This window comes from Staurois parvus, unplaced genomic scaffold (assembly GCF_062004578.1).
Source record: "Staurois parvus isolate SC_StPar_1 unplaced genomic scaffold, SC_StPar_1.0 ptg000347l, whole genome shotgun sequence".
Taxonomy (NCBI): domain Eukaryota; kingdom Metazoa; phylum Chordata; class Amphibia; order Anura; family Ranidae; genus Staurois; species Staurois parvus.
In genome coordinates this window covers 9,535,415-9,555,269 of record NW_028318143.1, presented here as the reverse complement: position 1 = coordinate 9,555,269, position 19,855 = coordinate 9,535,415, and the positions used below count along the sequence as shown (strand labels likewise).

The 19,855-nt window shown below is 40.2% G+C and overlaps 1 protein-coding gene across 1 annotated transcript in view; it reads left to right on the top strand.

Annotated features, from left to right (window-relative positions):
- The first annotated feature begins 204 nt into the window (after positions 1-204).
- The window catches only part of TRABD2B (TraB domain containing 2B), a 434,033-nt gene continuing 414,382 nt past the window's right edge, over positions 205-19,855 (top strand). The window contains exons 1-2 of the mRNA XM_089684441.1: positions 205-745; positions 9,239-9,799. Of these exons, the coding sequence (XP_089540567.1) occupies positions 632-745; positions 9,239-9,799 (675 nt within the window). The 5' untranslated portion in view covers positions 205-631. The remainder of the gene's footprint in view (positions 746-9,238; positions 9,800-19,855) is intronic.

Below are 19,855 nucleotides of genomic sequence, written 5' to 3'. Positions count from 1 at the left end.
AGGTGTGTCCTATGATAAGGACTGGTGAGGTGTGTCCTATGATAAGGACTGGTGAGGACTGCTATAGGGACCTGCAGTGTTCAGCATCTGCTGGAGTTAATGATTGAGCTGAGCGCAGGGTGTCGGGGAGGATCCAGCCGCGGAGAGCCTTGTGTCGGCCCCCTCTAGTGGGCGGTGTGTGCTGAGTTCAGGATGGGACTCCGCGAACTTTGTAAAGTCCCAGCTGGTCCGCAGTGTGATGTGACATGCAGAGCTGCAGCCGCCTTCATGTGCCCATAGCAGTCCTCCACCACCAGTCTCTGTGCCCGGCACCCCTCCACCGCCGGTTCCTGTGCCCAGCACCCCTCCACCACCAGTCCCTGTGCCCGGCACCCCTCCACCGCCGGTCCCTGTGCCCGGCACCCCTCCACCGCCGGTCCCTGTGCCCGGCACACCTCCACCACCAGTCCCTGTGTGCCCGGCACCCCTCCACCACCAGTCCCTGTGTGCCCGGCACCCCTCCACCACCAGTCCCTGTGAGCCATGGACCAGCTCTGCGCTGCGCTGCCACTCTTCCCCAGCCTGTGATCGGCTCCGAATTGTCGGCACTTGTTGGATGAGGAGAGAAGGGATCTGAGCTTTACTGGGAACCATGAGGACCAGGACTGGACTGCTGTGCTTTGTACTGGGCACTCTGCTCATGCTGCAGGAGGGACAGTGCAAGAGGCTGCCCATGGACACGGGACAGTGTGGACTGCCCAAGGCGGTGAGTTACGGGAAAGGGGTAGAGGGATCCCCCTTCTGTCTGCCTTCTGCTCTCTGTGAACTTAGATGACATAGGCAGGATTGCTATGCATGGCACGTGTGTGACCCTGATTACATGTGACATAGATGCCAATGATGTTCATCCAGGGACACTCAGCTGCTGAGTCAGATAAATCTGTTCATTTCAGTACTGACCAATTGCTGCTTATTTGTTAGTTTCGGCTGTAAGATTGCTATGCAGCATCGCATGTGTGTGACCGTGATTGCATATGACATAATACCCAGATTTTTCATCCAGGGACACTTTGCTCCTGAGTCAGATAAATCTGCACTTTACTGTTTAACTACAACCTACCCATTAAATGGGGTCTAATCTAAGACTGCTATGCATTGCACGTGTGACCCTTATTTTCTATGACATAATACCAATATTTTTCATCCAGGGACACTCTGCTGCTGAGTCAGGTAGATCTGAACTGTACTGTTTAACTACAACCGATTCATTAAATTGGGGTATAATCTAAGATTACTATGCATTGCACACGTGTGACCCTGATTACATATGACATAGATGCCAATGATTTTCATCCAGGGACACTCTGCTGCTGAGTCAGATCTGCACTATACTGTTTAACTGCAACCGATCCATTAAATTGAGGTATAATCTAAGATTGCTATGCATTGCATGTGTATGACCTTTATTTTATATGACATAGATGCCATTTATTTTCATCCAGGGACACTCTGCTGCTGAGCCAGATCAATCTGCACTTTGCATTACTGTCCAGCTACAACCTATCTATTAAACTGGGGTATAATCTAAGACTGCTATGCATTGCATGCGTGACCCTTATTTTCTATGACATAATACCAATATTTTTCATCCAGGGACACTCTGCTGCTGAGTCAAGTAGATCTGAACTGTACTGTTTAAGTACAACCGATCCATTAAACTGGGGTATAATCTAAGATTACTATGCATTGCACACGTGTGACCCTGATTACATATGACATAGATGCCAATGATTTTCATCCAAGGACACTCTGCTCCTGAGGCAGATAAGGCAGTTCATTTCATTACTCTCCAACTGCTATTTATATTTTAAATTGTGCTATAAGGTTGCTATGCATTGCATGTGTGTGACCCTTATAGTATATGACATAGATGGCATTTATTTTCATCCAGGGACACTGTGCTGCTGAGTCAGGTAGATCTGAACTGCACTGTTTAACTACAACCGATCCATTAAATTGGGGTATAATCTAAGATTACTATGCATTGCATGTGTGACCCTGATTACATATGACATAGATGCCAATGATTTCCATCCAGGGACACTCTGCTCCTGAGTCAGATAAGAGTTCATTTTATTACTGTCCAACTGCTATTTATTCCTTACATTTCTATGTATTGCATGTGTGTGATCCTTATTTATTTATTTTGTTTCAGGTACTTATATATCGCTGTCAATTTACACAGCTTTAGATATATTGTACATTCACATCAGTCCCTAACCCTCAAGGGGTGTACAATCTAAGGTCCCTAACTTACATCCATACATACACATACTAGGGCCAATTAACCTGCCAGCATGTTTTTAGAGTGTGAGAGGAAACCCAGAGTACCCGGAGGAAACCCATGCAGCCACAGGGAGAGCATGCAAATTCCAGGAAGGTAGTGTCATGGTTGCGATTCAAACTAATGACCCTTATTATTTATGACACAGATGCCAATGATTTTCATCCAGGGACACTCTGCTCCTGAGTCAGATAAATCTGCACATTACTGTACCACCTGCTTGGAGTTTGCATGTTCTCCCCGTGACTGTGTGCGTTTCCTCCAGATACTCCGGTTTCCTCCCACCCTCCAAAGACATGCTGGTAGGTTAATTGGCTCCTGTCTAAATTGGCCCTAGTATGTGTATGTATGTCTGTGAGTTAGGGACCTTAGACTGTACGCCCCTTGAGGGTTAGGGACTGATGTGAATGTACAATATATGGGTATATATAAAGTGTTGCATAAATTGACGGTGCTACGGTACCTGTAATACTGCCCAACTACAACTGATCCATTAAATGGGGTATGATCTAAGACTGCTATGCATTGCATGCGTGTGACCCCTATTTTATATGACATAGATGCCATTTATTTTCATCCAGGGACACTGCTGCTAAATCAGATTAATCTGTTCACTTCTTTAATGTCCAGCCACTACCAATCCATTTAACTGGGCAATAATATAGGATTGCTATGCATTGCATGTGTGTCACTCTTATTTTATATGACATAATACCAATTAGTTTCATCCAAGGACACTGCTGCTGAGTCAGATACATCTGCACTTTGTATTACTGTCCAACTACAACCTATCTATTGGGGTATAATATAAGACTGCTATGCATTGCATGTGTGTGACCCTTATTTTCTATGACATAATACCAATGATTTGTATCTAGGGACACTCTGCTGCTGAGTCAGATCTGCACTTTATCATTTCTTTCAATTGGGTAATATTATAAGATTGCTTTGCATTGCACATGTGTCACTCTTAGTTTATATGACATAATACCAATAATTTTCATCCAGGGACACTGCTGCTGAGTCAGATATGTCTGCTAATTTCATTATCATTTATCATTTATTTCAACTGGGCAATAATATAAGGTTGCTATGCATTGCATGTGTGTGACCCTCTGATATTCTCTTATAGGACAAAGATAGCATTTTTTTTTATCCAGGGACACTCTGCTGATGAGCCTGCCTGTCCATTTAATTTCTGCCCGACTGTGATATTTCCATTAAATTGGGTCATAACATAACATTACTATGCATTGAATATGTATGCCCCTTAGCTACTATTTTATACTACACAGTTCATTTTTTTAGGTTTTCCAGGGACATTTTATTGCTAAGTCAGATACGTTTTGTTCCTTTCATTACTGTCCATCTGTGATCTGTTCATTAAAGTGGGTTGCAATCTAACCCTGCTATGCAATGTATGTGTATGCTCTCAATGTTTTTATATGACACAGTGATCACGATTTTCAACTTTTCCAAGGACTCTGTCCAACTACAATATATGCATGACATTGTGTTGCATTGTATGTGTATTCCCCTTACCATTTGTTTTTACTCCAAGGACATTCGGTCCATTTTACTACTGTCCAACTGCTACCTGGTCATTATGTTGGGTTATATCATATGATTGCTATTCATTGGCTGTGTATGCCCCTTAGCCATTCTTTTTTATGACATGGTTATGCATTTTTTCAGTTTTCCATGGCCATAGTGCTGCTAAATCAGATAAGACTGCCTCTTTAATTACTGTGCAAAAGAAACCTGTTCATTAAATTGGGTTATAACCTAACCTTGCTATGCATTGTAGCACATTTTTATAACATGGGTACCCTTTATTTTATCCAGGGGCACTTTGCTCCTTAGTCTGTCCATCCCATTACTATCCAACTGCTCCCTGCATAAGATTGCTATGTATTATATGTATATGCCCCTTAGCCATTCTTTTATGTGACATAGTGATTAATATTTCAACTTTACAGAGACATTTTGATGCTATGTCAGATACATCTGTCCCTTTCACTAATGTTTAATAGCAACCTGTTCATTACATTGGGTTATAGCATAACATTGCTATGCATTGTATGTACATGCCCCTAAGCCAATGTTTTATAAGACATAGCTACCAATTCTTTTCAACTTTTTCAGGGACACTCTGCTGCTAAGTCTGCACTTTTTTGCTATCCATCTGCAATCTGTTCAATAAATTGGGTTATAACCTGAGAGTTCTATACGTTGTATGTGCATGCCCCTTACCAAGTTTTTAATGAAGTAGTTACCAATTTTTCAGCCAGGGACACTCTGCTGCAGAGCCTGTCTGTCCCTTTCATTACTGTCCAACTGCCATCTATTCATTAAATTGGGTTACAAGTCATGCCAGTTGGAACCTGTTCATTGCATGAAAATGCACAGATATTGAGTGTATATCTCATAATTTGCATGAGAATTAAATATAAATTATAGGCACATAAATACAATAATAGAAGTATAAATGGATGGTAAGCGCTGAGTATGGATTGCAGAATTTCAAGGTGTTCACAGTGAATTCTGAAACCCAGAACTATTACTGGGCTGACCAAGAACAGGTTGTTAATTGGAACTGGAATTGTAGTCAGGGACAATTGGCAACTATGCATCACATATATTGAGAAATAGAGTAGGACACGTCTATCTATCTATCTATCTATCTATCTATCTATCTATCTATCTATCTATCTATCTATCTATCTATCTATCTATCTATCTATCATCCAGTACAAGCACACTGCTATATATATTTCTATATATCTATCTATATATATATATATATATATATATATATATATATGAGAGAGAGAGCGCTACTGCAAATATATAAATACAGTGTATAAATATATACTTTATATGTATACAGTACATAAAGTATGTATATATATATATATATATATGATCAACAAAACTGATCAGCATGTCTTTAGGAACAAACATTGTAAACTTTTGATCTTCAGAACTTTGATATTTTTGCACACGTTTAGCACATGCTAATCAAGATATTATGCCATGTTCTCAGAACATGCTTTACTATGTAGTGTAAATGTATGAAATGTTCAGCATTTAGTAGCTCTGTATATTGAGCTTTGACTTTTTTTATATCATATATTTTGTAATAAGAACTGCACATTTACACACAAACACAAATAGATAGATAGATAGATAGATAGATAGATAGATAGATAGATAGATAGATAGATAGACCAGATTGATAGATAGATAGATAGATAGATAGATAGATAGATAGATAGATAGATAAACAGATATATTATTATTATTATATTAAAGTAATACTATAGATATGTACTCTTACATGTTTGGGATGTATAATATAAAAATGATATAATTTATTTATACACACTAATTCAAACTGCCGATTTATTTACATCTTTCTAGCCTAAAACTTGTTCACGTGATAAATATTTTTTATATTGGAGGACTACAATGGATCCATTTTTAAAGAGACTGTCCAGCATTTTAACCAAGTCTTATTACCGCAGAGTAGCAGTGTCTATGGCTATGTGACAAAGATTCTACTTTTAGGAAGCCATCGGAGTGCTGTGCGGTGGGGGGCAGGGTGTACCGAAAGCTTTGATTCCAATCCTATTTATCAGGCCATGCACTGAGAGGATTCCGACTATTATTTGCGCACCCCATGGTGTCTCTGAACTGGGAGTGACCGCTGAATGGATGCTGCTTATGCAGAGGTGATTTCCTAGGGAAAGCTTGGTGGCATTTTTCTGGCATGTTGATAAAAGTTATCACTGATTTAAAATGATTACACTGTAGCCATTAACATGGCTTGGTGTAGTCATAGATGGGGCATATATTGGTCAAGGTGCAGTTATCGCAGGAAGACTTTATGTCAAATAACCTTGCTTTTTAGGATGGTAAACACCTACACATCTGAAATGTTTGCCTACAAATTGTTACAATGTGTTAGATATGTTAGGGTTCATTTACAGTGCTCAGAGGAGTAGAGCATGGTCACTTTCAAAATTAATTTTCACTTAGGGAAGGCAAAGAAACAGTGAAAATTCACTAGTACACCCAATCATGTGCAAGGAAAACTGAAAAAAAAGACAGGATTTTGTCTCGCGCATGATTGAATGATCAAAGTCAGCACGACTTCACCACGATCACCCAGATAATTGAAGGTTCCTTTTCCAAAAGAAAATTTGCTTTGCAAAGCTATTATGTCATTGAAAAGCTTTCACCGACATCCTTCACATGCTAAGCAACTTGCCTCACTGCTAGTAGAATTAGAATAAAATACTAAAATTAGAATTCAATTAGCAATGAAGAAAGTTGCTTAGTATATGAAGGATGTTGGTGGAAGTGTTTGATTGATGGGTTCTTAAACACTGATTGTTTCCTAAAAGTAGGATCATTATCGGATAAGTATAGACATGGCTCCTCTCCAGTGATAAGACAGACCTTAAAAGTCCAAGCCAGTCACATAAAACATGGATCCAGTCTAGTTCTCCACTATAAAAAATGTTACTTGAATATGTTTATGGCTAGCAAGTTGTAATGGATAAAATATGCAGTTTAAATTAATGTGCACATATAAATCATATAATGTACATATTATGCATTCCATACGTCCTAAAATATATAAGTATGTAGCTATATCTATAAATATTTATTGCACCATTTCACTGTCTATCTGGATATTTATCTATCTATCTATCTATCTATCTATCTATCTATCTATCTATCTATCTATCTATCTATCTATCTATCTATCATTAGAATTCAATTAGCAATGAAGAAAGTTGCTTAGTATATGAAGGATGTTGGTGGAAGTGTTTGATTGATGGGTTCTTAAACACTGATTGTTTATATATTATATTTATTTTGAAATTATTTGTGTTATTATTTTATTTTTATATTATTTATTTTGTTTGATATTTTTTACCTATATTATATTATTTATTTTTATATTTTTAAATGTACTCGTTTTAATTATTTTGTTTTCTGCTTATGTTCTCTTATTTTTTTATATTACTTTAAATATTCTTTATCTATCTATCTATCTATCTATCTATCTATCTATCTATCTATCTATCTAGTTGAAATCTAGTAGCAAGTTGTAATGGATCAAGTATGCAGTTTGAATTAGTGTGTATATCAAGGAAGCTTTTCTGGTGCTAAAACGCTGCTAAAAATTTGGTAGTCAATCTGTGCAGAAAACAGCATTAACAAATAGCTTTAGTTGGTGGCTTTACATTCCCATTTCTATAGTGTAGCTGCTTGTTTTTTGGAAAACCTCAAATATCAGATTTTATACCTATCTAGAGAATAGGCATACCTGTCAGTAGCCATTTTTTATAGCGAGTTTTTTCCCCTAAAGGTTCAGTCCAACAAAACAGATATTTCAGCTATGGGTGAATGCTGGTGGGATAAATCGCATACTGCTTCTGAGCTCCATTGGCAAGCAGTTCCTAGCTTCAAGAGCCCTTGGTCTCACTTCTGTTGTTGCACCTCTCCTTCTGCTGCATACTCAGTAATGTACAGCACAGAAGAAGCTAAGAATTGAACCTTCTTTTGTAAAGGTGAATAAATCTTGCTGTAATAATCTCTAAAGCTGGCCATAGATGGATAGAAAGCAGGGGCAGACTGACCATTTGGAAACTCGGGCACTGCCCGAGGGCCCAGGGTCAGTAGGAGGCCCCATGAGATGCCCCTGGTACCATTTCATAGGCTTTTTTGAGTTTGGGCAAGGACACAGGGGCCCCATGATCCCCTATTGCCTGGGGGCCCCATGAGTTGTCAGTCCGCCCCTGATCGAAAGTTGGGCAGTTCAGCAGGGACTAGCTGAATTTCGATCCACCTATGGTCGTCCCGCTCAACAGAAATTGACCTAACCAACAACTTCTGTTGAATGGGTCTGTTGGCCTTTAGGCGCTGATCAGTGTACTCTGACAGTCCTGCTGTCAGAATACAAAAGCACAGCGGGAAGGATTCCTCCATCCTTGCTTATGTGGATGGGGAAATCCGTTGTTTTTTTTTCCAGTCAGCCCATCAGCTGATCGAAAAAAAATTATCCTTGTATGACCAGTCTTAGGCTCTGTTCACACTTGAGTGATTTGAAGCACCTTTCTAGAAGCACTTCACTACTCAACACGTTGCCTGTTAACATCTGAGAATTGTGTTGCTTGCAGCTAAACAGTCAATGCTAGAAAAAGTACAGGAGCTTCTTTGGGGCAAAGTCGCTCACTGTAGTTTCTAATGCAGCACGCACCTTGTGTCCTTCTTACCTCTCCTTCCCCTGGTAACTAGCTTTCCATTGTCTAAAACAAAAGCACTCAAACCTAAAAACACCTGAAAAACTCATGTACAAAAAAATAAAAAAGCTCTAATAACTCTTGAAGATGCTCAAGTTCAAGTGTGAATCTAGCCTTAATCTGGCCATACATGGGTCATTTCAACCAGTGGGTTGAAGGAAAAAAACAGGCCCAATTCACCAATTACAAATTTGATGTAGAGGCGGGAATCTCCCCACTGTGTCATCTGACAGCGGGGAGATCACCTGCAATCAAAAGACACAGATAAGTGCTGCAGCCCATTGCCTGCGGTGCTGATAAAGCGAAAATATACCAACAGGGCGGTTGAACAGAAGTCGATCGGTGGATTCAACCATAGTGGCCACATTTGGATCACAAATTTTCAATCCATCTATGACCAGCTTTAGACACTTAAAAAAGCAGTAGGTGATTAAACTTGTGAAATTGTATCATATCTATCTATCTATCTATCTATCTATCTATCTATCTATCTATCTATCTGTCTGTCTGTCTATCACATCTCATCTTGTTTTAAAATTCTGGAAGCAGCTGTAGACTTAGCAGAAACTGACATGCCATGTTCTGTTGTTCTTTTCAGCAAGAAGAGCTAAATTCCTTCTTGTGGACCATTAAAAGAAACCCCCCTGCTTATCTGTTTGGAACCATCCATGTACCATACACTAGAGTTTGGGACTTTATACCCCAAAACTCCAAAAAAGCCTTTCAGGAGAGCAATAATGTGTACTTTGAACTGGACCTGACGGATCCTTATACCATCTCAGCACTAGCCAGCTGTCAAATGCTCCCACAAGGGGAGAACCTGCAGGATGTTCTGCCCAAGGAACTCTACCGGAGACTCAAGAGGCACTTGGAATATGTCAAGTTAATGATGCCTCACTGGATGACCCCAGACCAGAGAGGCAAGGGTCTCTATGCAGATTATCTGTTTAATGCCATTGCTGGGAATTGGGAGAGGAAGAGACCCGTTTGGGTGATGCTGATGGTGAACTCTTTAACAGAAGCGGACATCAGGTCTCGAGGAGTACCTGTCTTGGATTTATATTTAGCCCAAGAAGCAGACAGGATGAGGAAGAAAACCGGAGCTGTGGAGAGGGTAGAGGAGCAATGCCACCCCCTTAACAGGTTAAACCTGTCCCAGGTAGAATCATTAATTTCTTTAATAATAGTTAACTCAGCATTGGAAAATGTTTCGCAAGCAAAATTTATATGTGAAATGATGTGGAAGATTATTTTTACATTTTACAGCTGGTCAAGCTAAAAGGTAAAACCCCACAAGAAAAATATTTCTTTTTGAATGCTGATTTTCATAAGGGTCCTAATATTTAGACATTCCTAGATACATATTACAACTTTCTCTCTTATTTAATCATAACTAAGGACACTCAAATCTATAGCATCCAATGTGACAATTGTGTGATATGTTTTACTAATGTTAGCTGTAGACAAGAGCCTAGATGATTTCTCAGTTGGTCATAGACATTAGATAGTGATTGGAATTGTAGGCACAGGGGCGGACTGACAACTCATGGGGCCCCCGGGCAATAGGGGATCATGGGGCCCCTGTGTCCTTGCCCAAACTCAAAAAAGCCTATGAAAAAGGTACCAGGGGCATCTCATGGGGCCCCCTACTGACCACGGGCCCTCGGGCAGTGCCCGAGTTTTCAAATGGTCAGTCCGCCCCTGTGTAGGCATGATCCAACTACCCAGCAACTGTTCCCAAAAAGAGTTGCATTTAAGTATATACAAAGTCCAACCTTTTTTGTTTTATGCAGAAGAATTGAAGTTTAAGTGAAACTTAATTTAAGTTATTTAGGACACAAGTTTTCGAAATGTCTTAGATCCTTTCTTCAGGCTTTAAAAATCTTGAAGAAGGGATCTAAGTAGCTCAAAACTGGGTTGGACAATCCAACCATCAGGTAGCCAATACTCCTTAAAAATTTCAGCTTTTGCCTAACTTTTTGGTGATCTCTCTAGTAGCTGTCAGTTGAACTGGCTCCTAATAAAACTGCTGGCTCCTGAATTTGACAGACTGACTTCTGAATTACATATAAATTTGTCCACCCCTGTCCCCAATTAATAACCTGAGTTAACCAATAAAGGGTATCACTTAAACTCCAAGCTTTCTGTATTAATTACTGGTTAATACAATACTCTACTATTGTTTTGTTTTAGATAGATCAAGGAACAGTTAAAACCCATATCATGTTCATTTTTACTGTCTTTGTACCCCTGGGGAGATTTCCCTTTACTTCTTTCCCTGAAGACACAACAGGAAATGAGGGAAAATGTCAACTGAAAAGAATTAATATTTTAAAGTTGTCATAGAAACAGGTTTTCCTATTGGAGGATTATCGCTCACCACTTGCTCTTTTGACAGTTAATTTTTGGATTCCATCTTACTTTCTGTTTTGGAGAGAATGGTAACCAGGACAAACAAAGGGCTGAATCTTCCCAACAGGGGTGCAGACAGCAATAAAACTTTCTAAATCTTAAAACAAATCCTTTTCATACACTATAATTATTATTCTCATATGGTACAACTGTGTTTGCTAACCTGTCGGATGTAAGGGAGTAGACTCATATCAGAACTGGATCCTAAAATCCAACCCAGAATTAAATTGGTCACCTTTGTACTTACGGCTGCCCGGTGCTATTTGTGGCTATAAAAACCCTTACCAGATCACCAACGGTCATCTCATGTACCAACAGATATGATTGTACATATGGGCCAATTTTGGTGCCTACTTTGTTGTGCCATAAGAGCAAAGATGCAATATTGACTCTAAACCCAAGATAAAAATGGAAAACATTGCAGCTTTGATGTGGTGGCTGCATTATTTTTCATTTTTCAGAAACGTTCCCTCTATTTTCACCCAGTGAACCAGCCCTTAACGCATCTTCTGTCCTAGAGTGAAAATGCTCATGTGCCCTATCTATGGAGGAGCAGCATTGTCACCCTAGGACAGGAAGGTGTGTTAGGACCAGAGAGCACCTCCCCTCTCTTTATTTCTATAAAATTGGATGAACTTTTCTGTAGTCCATTGAACTGGGAGCAATGTAACCCAGCTTTTGTTAACATTTTAACTCCTGAGGAATTCTTAAAATATATTTCAGGTCTCAGGGAGTCCCTACTAAAACCTCTTTTTTTGAAGTTAGTGGGAAAAATGTGACTTCTATTGATAGTCATTGGGAAGAATGCCCCCTTACAGTGGTGTTCATGGTCAGAATCCCAGTTGGTATCATGCTACTGACTCTGCCCAATGGTGGTTGCTCTGGAACTATGCAGACACCATCAGATGAGAGGTCAATCAGCAACAGTGCAAGGAACCTCTAGTAATCTCCCGAAGAACCCTAGTTTGGAATGGCTGATCTAATTAATTATAGAACATCTCAAGCCGAAAGCACGTAATGTTACCAGCTGGATCAACAGGCATTTTTCAAACAGATATAACAAAGTGCTTTTATTGGTATAATTAACTGATAACCATTGCTGAGGGTTATATACACTTTACATTTAAACAATATTCAGACTTCCAAACCACAGAACAGGTGACTTGCTACAGGTTTTTTATGCCAAATGATTTGATTTCTCCAAATAGTCACATTAGGTCCTGTAGCAGTCGGTGGATCTGCTGTAGTTCTGCCCTTGGTGTCAATTCCCAAATTTAAAGCACCCCTATAATAATAAGGTCTGGGTGGCTCCACGTGGACGTATGGGCAATGTCACAGAACGAGTCAGCAACGCCCAGCCTTGACCTTATCACGAGTGACACAATACATACACTTTTCAACAATCTGGATTTTATCATTATGCATGAATGGGAATTCTCATTAACAGAAGGCTTGTTTCATTGATACTTTTTGAAAGTGGGAAAAAATCTGGCATTGTACCCCCTTCCTCTCCCTGCAGGGGTTATCTAAACAAAGTCTATTAACTATGTTATCGCCAGCAGCCTGTGTTGATAATGTTACCTAGACAGGTGATAAAAGTCGCTATATCATGTTCGTTCCTTTGAAGGTGTTGATTTGTTTGAGTTTTTCTTTTAGATATAACTTATTTCTTTACAATCATACTGGTTTCTGCTTTTCACGGGACAGTAGCAGATAGTCTGTGTTTGGGTTTAGCACTGACCAAGACAGAAAATAACAGCTCTTTGAGTTTGTTTTCTCATCTAAGAAAGATTATTTGCTCTAGCAGAGATATTTCCTAAATTTTTTAAAAATCTTTTAATATGTTTGTTTTACCTAAAGATAATCAATAGGAAATATGTACGTGCATTTTCCTTTATGTGATATCAGTTGGATATTAGGAGCATTTGTTTTTTTCTTTTTGGGGGGGGGGGGAGTAAAATGGTTTTACCCACTTCAGCTCTGTAAGATTTTACCTCCTTCATAACCAGGCCATTTTTTGCTATTTGGCATTGCGCTACTTTAACTGGCATTTACGTGGTTATGCAACATTGTACACACATTAAATTTATCTAATCTTTCTGAAATTTGTATTATATAGGTGAAAAAAGACTGACAATTTTGAAATATTAATAAAAAATGGAATTTGTTCATAAATTATGTCCAAATTGTATTCTGCTACATTCTTGGTAAAAAAAAAAGAAATCCCATTAAGTATATAGTGATTGGTTTGTGTGAAGGTTATAGCGTCTACAAATTATGGTACATATACTGCAATTTTTATTTATCTTTTTTATAGCAATAATGGCGGTGATCAGTGATTTATAGTGGGACTGTGATAGTGTGTTGGGCAACCTGACACTTACTGACACTTTGTGCGAAATGACTAACTGCCACTGACATCACAATATTTTTTACTTCCTGCTATAAAACATATTAACATAAATAAAAACTGACATTTGTTCATAAATTATGTCCAAAATGTATTCTGCTACATATCTTTGGTAAAAAAAAATCTCAATAAGTGTATATTGATTGGATTTTGTGACAGTTATAGCATCTACAAACTTTGGTACATATACTGGAATTTTTATTTATCTTTTTTATAGTAATAATGGCGGTGATCAGTGATTTATAGTGGGACTGTGATAGTGTGTTGGGCAATCTGACACTTACTGACACTTTGTGGGAAAGGACTAACTGCCACTGACATCACAATATTTTTTACTTTCTGCTATAAAACATATTAAAATAAATAAAAAAAGAAATGTGTTCATAAATTATGTCCAAAATTTATTCTTCTACATGTCTTTGGTAAAAAAAAATCTCAATAAGTGTATATTGATTGGATTTTGTGACAGTTATAGCATCTACAAACTATGGTACATATACTGGAATTTTTATTTATCTTTTTTATACTAATAATGGCGGTGATCAGCGATTTACAGTGGGACTGCGTCGGGCAATCTGACACTTTGTGGGAGCTGACTAACTGCCACTGACATCACCAGTGACACTAATACCAGGATCAGTACTAATAATGTACACTGTCTCTGTACTAATGACACTGGCTGGGAAGGGGTTAACATCTCAGGGTAATCAAGGGTTCAATTGTGTGCCTAACAATGTGTAATGTGTGCTGCTTTTTACTATAGATTGATTTGTTTCTTCTCCCTTCTTTTCAGGGAAAAGAAACAAAGTGATATTTCTCTCTGTTCAGAGCCCTGTGTTGTTTGTCAACACAGAGGTCTGGACTGGGATTTGACAAGCCGATCCGCAGGTCCCGGCCATGAATAATTGGCTGGGGTCTACTGACAAACTCCTGCACTGTCAAATCACAGGGGAGTAGGTTGGTGGGAGCACGTGCCTGAAACCCAGAGACAGGCAGCGATTTACCAGTATGCATGCCTTTGGAGTGTGGGAGGAAACCAAATACCCAGAAGAAATGCATGCAAGCACAGAGAGAACAGGCAAACTCCATGCAGGTAGCATTCTGCAAGGCAGAAGCCCCAACCTCTAGGTCTACATTCACACTATGCTGCTATGAAAACACGGGCGTAATTATGTGTTTCTAACTATACCTTCAGAGATGCGGCAAATCAGGGAACACATTTCCGGTATCATTTTTTCTTAATGGCACCCCAAACGCGGTGCATTTACGCTGCGGTTGTTGCACGACAAAATACGCAGCAAAATGTGCATGGCCAATCACGCCTGGCTAAGTGCCAAATTTGGTGCATGAGCTTCTTTGGCACATTTGTCACACATAAGGCAGCCCCATTCAAGTGAATGGGCTGCCTTATGCATGGCGTGAAGAAATGCACAAAAAACACGCAAAAATACCGCAAGTGGGAACGCACGTTGACACAACGCAAAGTGTGAATGGGGCCTAAGCCACTTTACATGTATAGAAAACAAAATGACACTGAAAAGACAATAAACGTCTTTTAACTTCTTGGTCCTCATGCACACTGCCTATAAAAATGCTGCCTATACAGGCGTTTGATGCTTTTTTTTTCCTTTCAGCCTCTGTTAAGCTATGTTCACACTAGCTTTGTTAGCAGGCGTTTGGGGAGCATTTTTAACACTCCTCAAACGCCTATGAAAATTCTATACATGGCAGCACACAGTGCTATTCACACTGAAGCATTAGAGTTGCGCTGCGGGAAAAATTGACGCCTCATGTCCAGTTAGGAGGAGCTGAAGCCTCCCATTCAAGTCTATGGTGATGCTCCTCAAATGCCTGGCGGGCGTTTGCGGGGCATTTGCGGAGCATTAATACCATTAAACTTCATTATAGGCATTTGTGGTGCGGTTTTAATCAAACACCTCAAAAATGCGCATAGGGCGTTTGGGGAGAATTTGAGGAGCATTTAAACTGCTTCCTAAACGCCTGTCTAACTCCTGTCAAATGCTATAGGGGCGTTTGGCAAGCGTTAGAAATTAGTCAAGTGTGAATGAGCCCTTAGGCTGTCCATGCACATTTGGCCATTTACCTGCATATTTGAAAAGGAGTGTATACAGGCGGAAAAAAAAAATTGTAACGGCATTTTTGAACGCAGCATTTAGGCGTGTTCGGCAATTTTAATTGTAAATTGCTATAGTAAAAAAAATGAGCAGGGGGGAATGTTTTGAAAATAAAATGGAAACGCACATTATTTATTTATTTATTTCAGGTACTTTTATAGTGCCATCAATTTACGCAGCACTTTACATATATATTGTACATTCATATCAATCCCTAACCCTCAAGGGGTGTACAATCTAAGGTCCCAAACTCACATTTATGCATACACATACTGGGGGCAATTTAGACAGGAGCCAATTAACCTACCAGCATGTCTTTGGAGTGTGAGAGAAAGCCAGAGTGGAAGTATGACTAGGGGTATAAGACGCACGTCATTAATGTAACATGGTATACATGGAAAGGTGCCCTATTTTTCCCACCCCAGTAAGTAATAATTCTGTGCCCTTAGTATTTCTTTTTTGTATACATTGGAGTACAAAGTATCTTGTATTCACCTTCTGTGACGCAGTTCAGCGCTGGGTCATTGACACATCATCATCAAGTTTCCCGAGACCTTGCTATAAAACCTGTTACCATGGTATGTATATTTAGTAAACTGTTCTGTGTGGCTTGTCTGTTTATATACAGTCTCCGCACGCAGCATGTACTATATACATCTGGGAAGCAACAACAATTCTAGCGCAGAGACAAGTTTACAAATTCCCTGTCACAAGCCGACAGACTGCAAACAACACGCCAACGCTGCGCAAAGTACACAGAAGATGTCATTATTCTGTTTTTGGCCCTAACAAAAATAGCAACGTGACTTTTCCTGACAGCCCCAATTCATTGACGTCCTTCACTGGTCGACCAATTTTTATTCCACTTCCCTCCTCTCCCCTGTAGATGCCAATCTTTTTTTTTTTACTTACCTGCCTTGACAAGTGAATGGATCCTCTTCTATACCCAATGAAGTCCCCAATGAAGTCTTCAATTATATGGCCAGATATGATTGGCAGTGAGCAGTGACAACACCAATAATTCTCATGGTCAGTGTGCATAGTGAGCTGAGGGTGACAATGCTGTAGTGAATTTAATGCAGGCCCTGAAGCGTTGTCACCCTCCTAGAGGAAGACTGGTGGACTAGAAGAATTACCAAGTATTTTATCTACGACAGAAAGAGCATCATTTTGAATAAGATTTAAGAATTAAGAAGAATTAAAAATTTGGAGTTTAATCCTGTTTAACATTAAAAACTTTTCTTGAAAAAGGCAGTACTCCCCTCTCCCGGCCAACCGCACGCTAGCCCTGTGTGATAGCCCTTACAGATTAATAATCACGCTCCTGATCACTCACAATCTCCCAGTATTGAGATGACCCTGTATAGCCTTTCCAATAGAATCATTTCCTTTGGAATGATTGTTCTTTATCATAAATTGGATAACAAGTCCTTCATCCTCTTGGCATCACCAACGTGATTCAACCACTGTATATAATTCAAAATACTAACCACAACATACAAAGCCATGCACCACGCTGCCCCTAGCTACATCACCAACTTCATCCGCAGATATCGTCCAAATCGCCAACTTCACTCCTCCCAAGACAGCTTGCTCTCTAGCACCCTCATCACCTCCTCCCATGCTCACCTCCAGAACGTCTCCATAACCTCTACCATCCTCTGGAACTCCCTATCACAGTATGTCCAGTCAGCCCCCACCCTGTCTGCCTTAAAAACTCGCTTATTCAGGGAAGCCTACCCTCACCTTCACCTAAGAACTGTACTTGAGTCACCTCCATAAGATCATCCCCTGCAGCTATCACCTTTTGTACCACCTCCCCCTTCCTTTAGATCAGGGATCTACAAACTTTCTGAACAAAGGGCTAGTTTTCTGGTCTTCTGACTTTAGGGGGGGGCTGGACTGTAACTAGTCAGAGTTGAAAATGCAGCAGAAATAGTGCCCAATCATTGGTATCAGTAGAAGGGATTTGGTATCAGTCAGATGGATAGGGCCCCAACATTGGTGTGAGTGGAAGGAATGGTTCTCCAACATTGGTATCAATGAAAGAAAATTTACCCCAATACTAGTGTCAGTGGAAGGACCAGTGCCCCAACATTGGTGTCAGGGAAGGACTGGTGCTCCAGCACTGGTGTCAGTGGCAGGAGTAGTGCACCATTGATGGTATCAGAGGGAGGAAAAGTGCTCCATCTTTAGTGTTAGCGGGAGTAATAGTGCTCTATATTTTATATCAGTAGATGGAATTATACTCCATTGTTGATGTCAATGGCAGGAACAGCACCCCAATGATGGTACCAGTGGGAGGAAAAGTGCACCATCTTTAGTGTTTGTGGAAGTAATAGTGTTCTGTAGTTTATATCAGTAGATGGAATTATGCCCCATTGTTGATATCATTGGCAGGAACAGCACCCCTATGATGGTACCAGTGGAAGGAAAAGTGCTCCATCTTTAGTGTTAGCGGGAGTAATAGTACTCTGTATTTTATATCAGTGGATGGAATTATGCCCCATTATTGATGTCAGTGGCAGGGACAGCACCCCAATGATGGTACCAGTGGGAGGCAAAGTGCACCATCTTTAGTATTTGTGGATGTAATAGTGTTCTGTAGTTTATATCAGCGGGAGGAATTATGTCCCAATGTTGGTATTCGTGGAAGGAATGGTGCCTCATATCAGTGGGAGGAATAGTGCCCCAAGGGCCAGATAAAGGCAATCAAAGGGCCGCATCCGGCCCCCGGGCCACAGTTTGGAGACCACTGCTTTAGATTGTAATTTCCACAAGCAGGGCCCTCCTATTCCTTCTGTACTGAAATGTGTTGTAATTGTATTGTCTCCATTTATATTGTAAAGTGCTGCACAAACTGTTGGCTCTATATAAATCCTGTGTAACAATAATAATAATAACCACCGCTGTATCGATGGACCAGGGGCGGACTGACAACTCATGGGGCCCCCTGGGCAATAGGGGATCATGGTGCCTCTGTGTCCTTGCCCAAACTCAAAAAAGCCTATGAAAAAGGTACCAGGGGCATCTCATGGGGCCCCCTACTGACCCCGGGCCCTCAGGCAGTGCCCGAGTTTCCAAATGGTCAGTCCGCCCCTGCGATGGAGCATCCTGTCTAAGCTCATTATTACCTGGGATGCATGCTCTAGCGGAATTCACTAGACCACTGATCCGAGAAATGTTTTAATCTTTCTTGGTTTTGTTGAGGTGGCAGAGAAGATCGGGACATAAGGAGAACAAATTCCAGCAGCTGAAAAGTAAACACAACTCCATTGAAGTCCCTTTTTTTCATTGGGAAATAATATTGTCAGGGGAAGGGTGTAAAAAAATCATATCAAGTTACATAAATATATATAACGTGCCACTCTTACATCCGAGTAGAATTTAGGAGGACAATTTTCTGCAAAGGTCACAAACTCTGTCACAGCCAAAGAAAAACACAACTGGCAGAAAACCAATGTTATTTGAAACCGTCTGTCTGGATGCTGGTAATGGTGATCAGAGGGATACGGCTTACCGTGCACCCACACGCCAATTATAATAATGACCCGCCTGTCATATCTGCTCCAGATTGGACGGTTAGTTCTCCCGGTGACTTTTGATTGACAGGTCAAGTACACCTGGCTATATGTATATGCAATCTGTGCGTGAACATTCATTTCTTTCAATCTGTCTGCTGAACATTTTTTTCAAGAGTAATGTTAAAAGGATATCTAATGTCAAGAGCAAAAATGTTTGAGCTTAGCAGTCCAAAGATGTGGTGGCTTCACTGGTTTTCTTTTTTCAGGCTGTGAGTGCAGAAAAATAGCCATTGGTCCTGCCAGAAATTTAGTGTCCTTGTAACTTCCTATGACCCGTTGGCAAGATTTTCCTAACTTTCTGCACAGTCACCGTGACAGGAAGAGGGAAGAACCTTCTTCAAGAAAGAACCAGACAGCAATGTATACTTGACAGATGATCCAACACTGGTTCAGTTTAGACCAATGTGAGAATGCTTATTTCATATCTGAGTGAAGTCACTGTATTAGTATTACTATACAGGATTTACAGCGCCAACAGTTTTCTCAGCACTTTACAATATAAAGGGAGACAATACAGCAACAATACAGTTCAATACAAGAGGGTTAGGAGGGCCCTGCTCCTTGGAGCTTACAATCTATGAGGGAAGGGCTACTGGTACAAAAGGTAATAACTGTGGGGGATGGACTGGTAGGAGGAATAGAAGATTCCGTTATTAGCTGAGGGCAGGATAGGC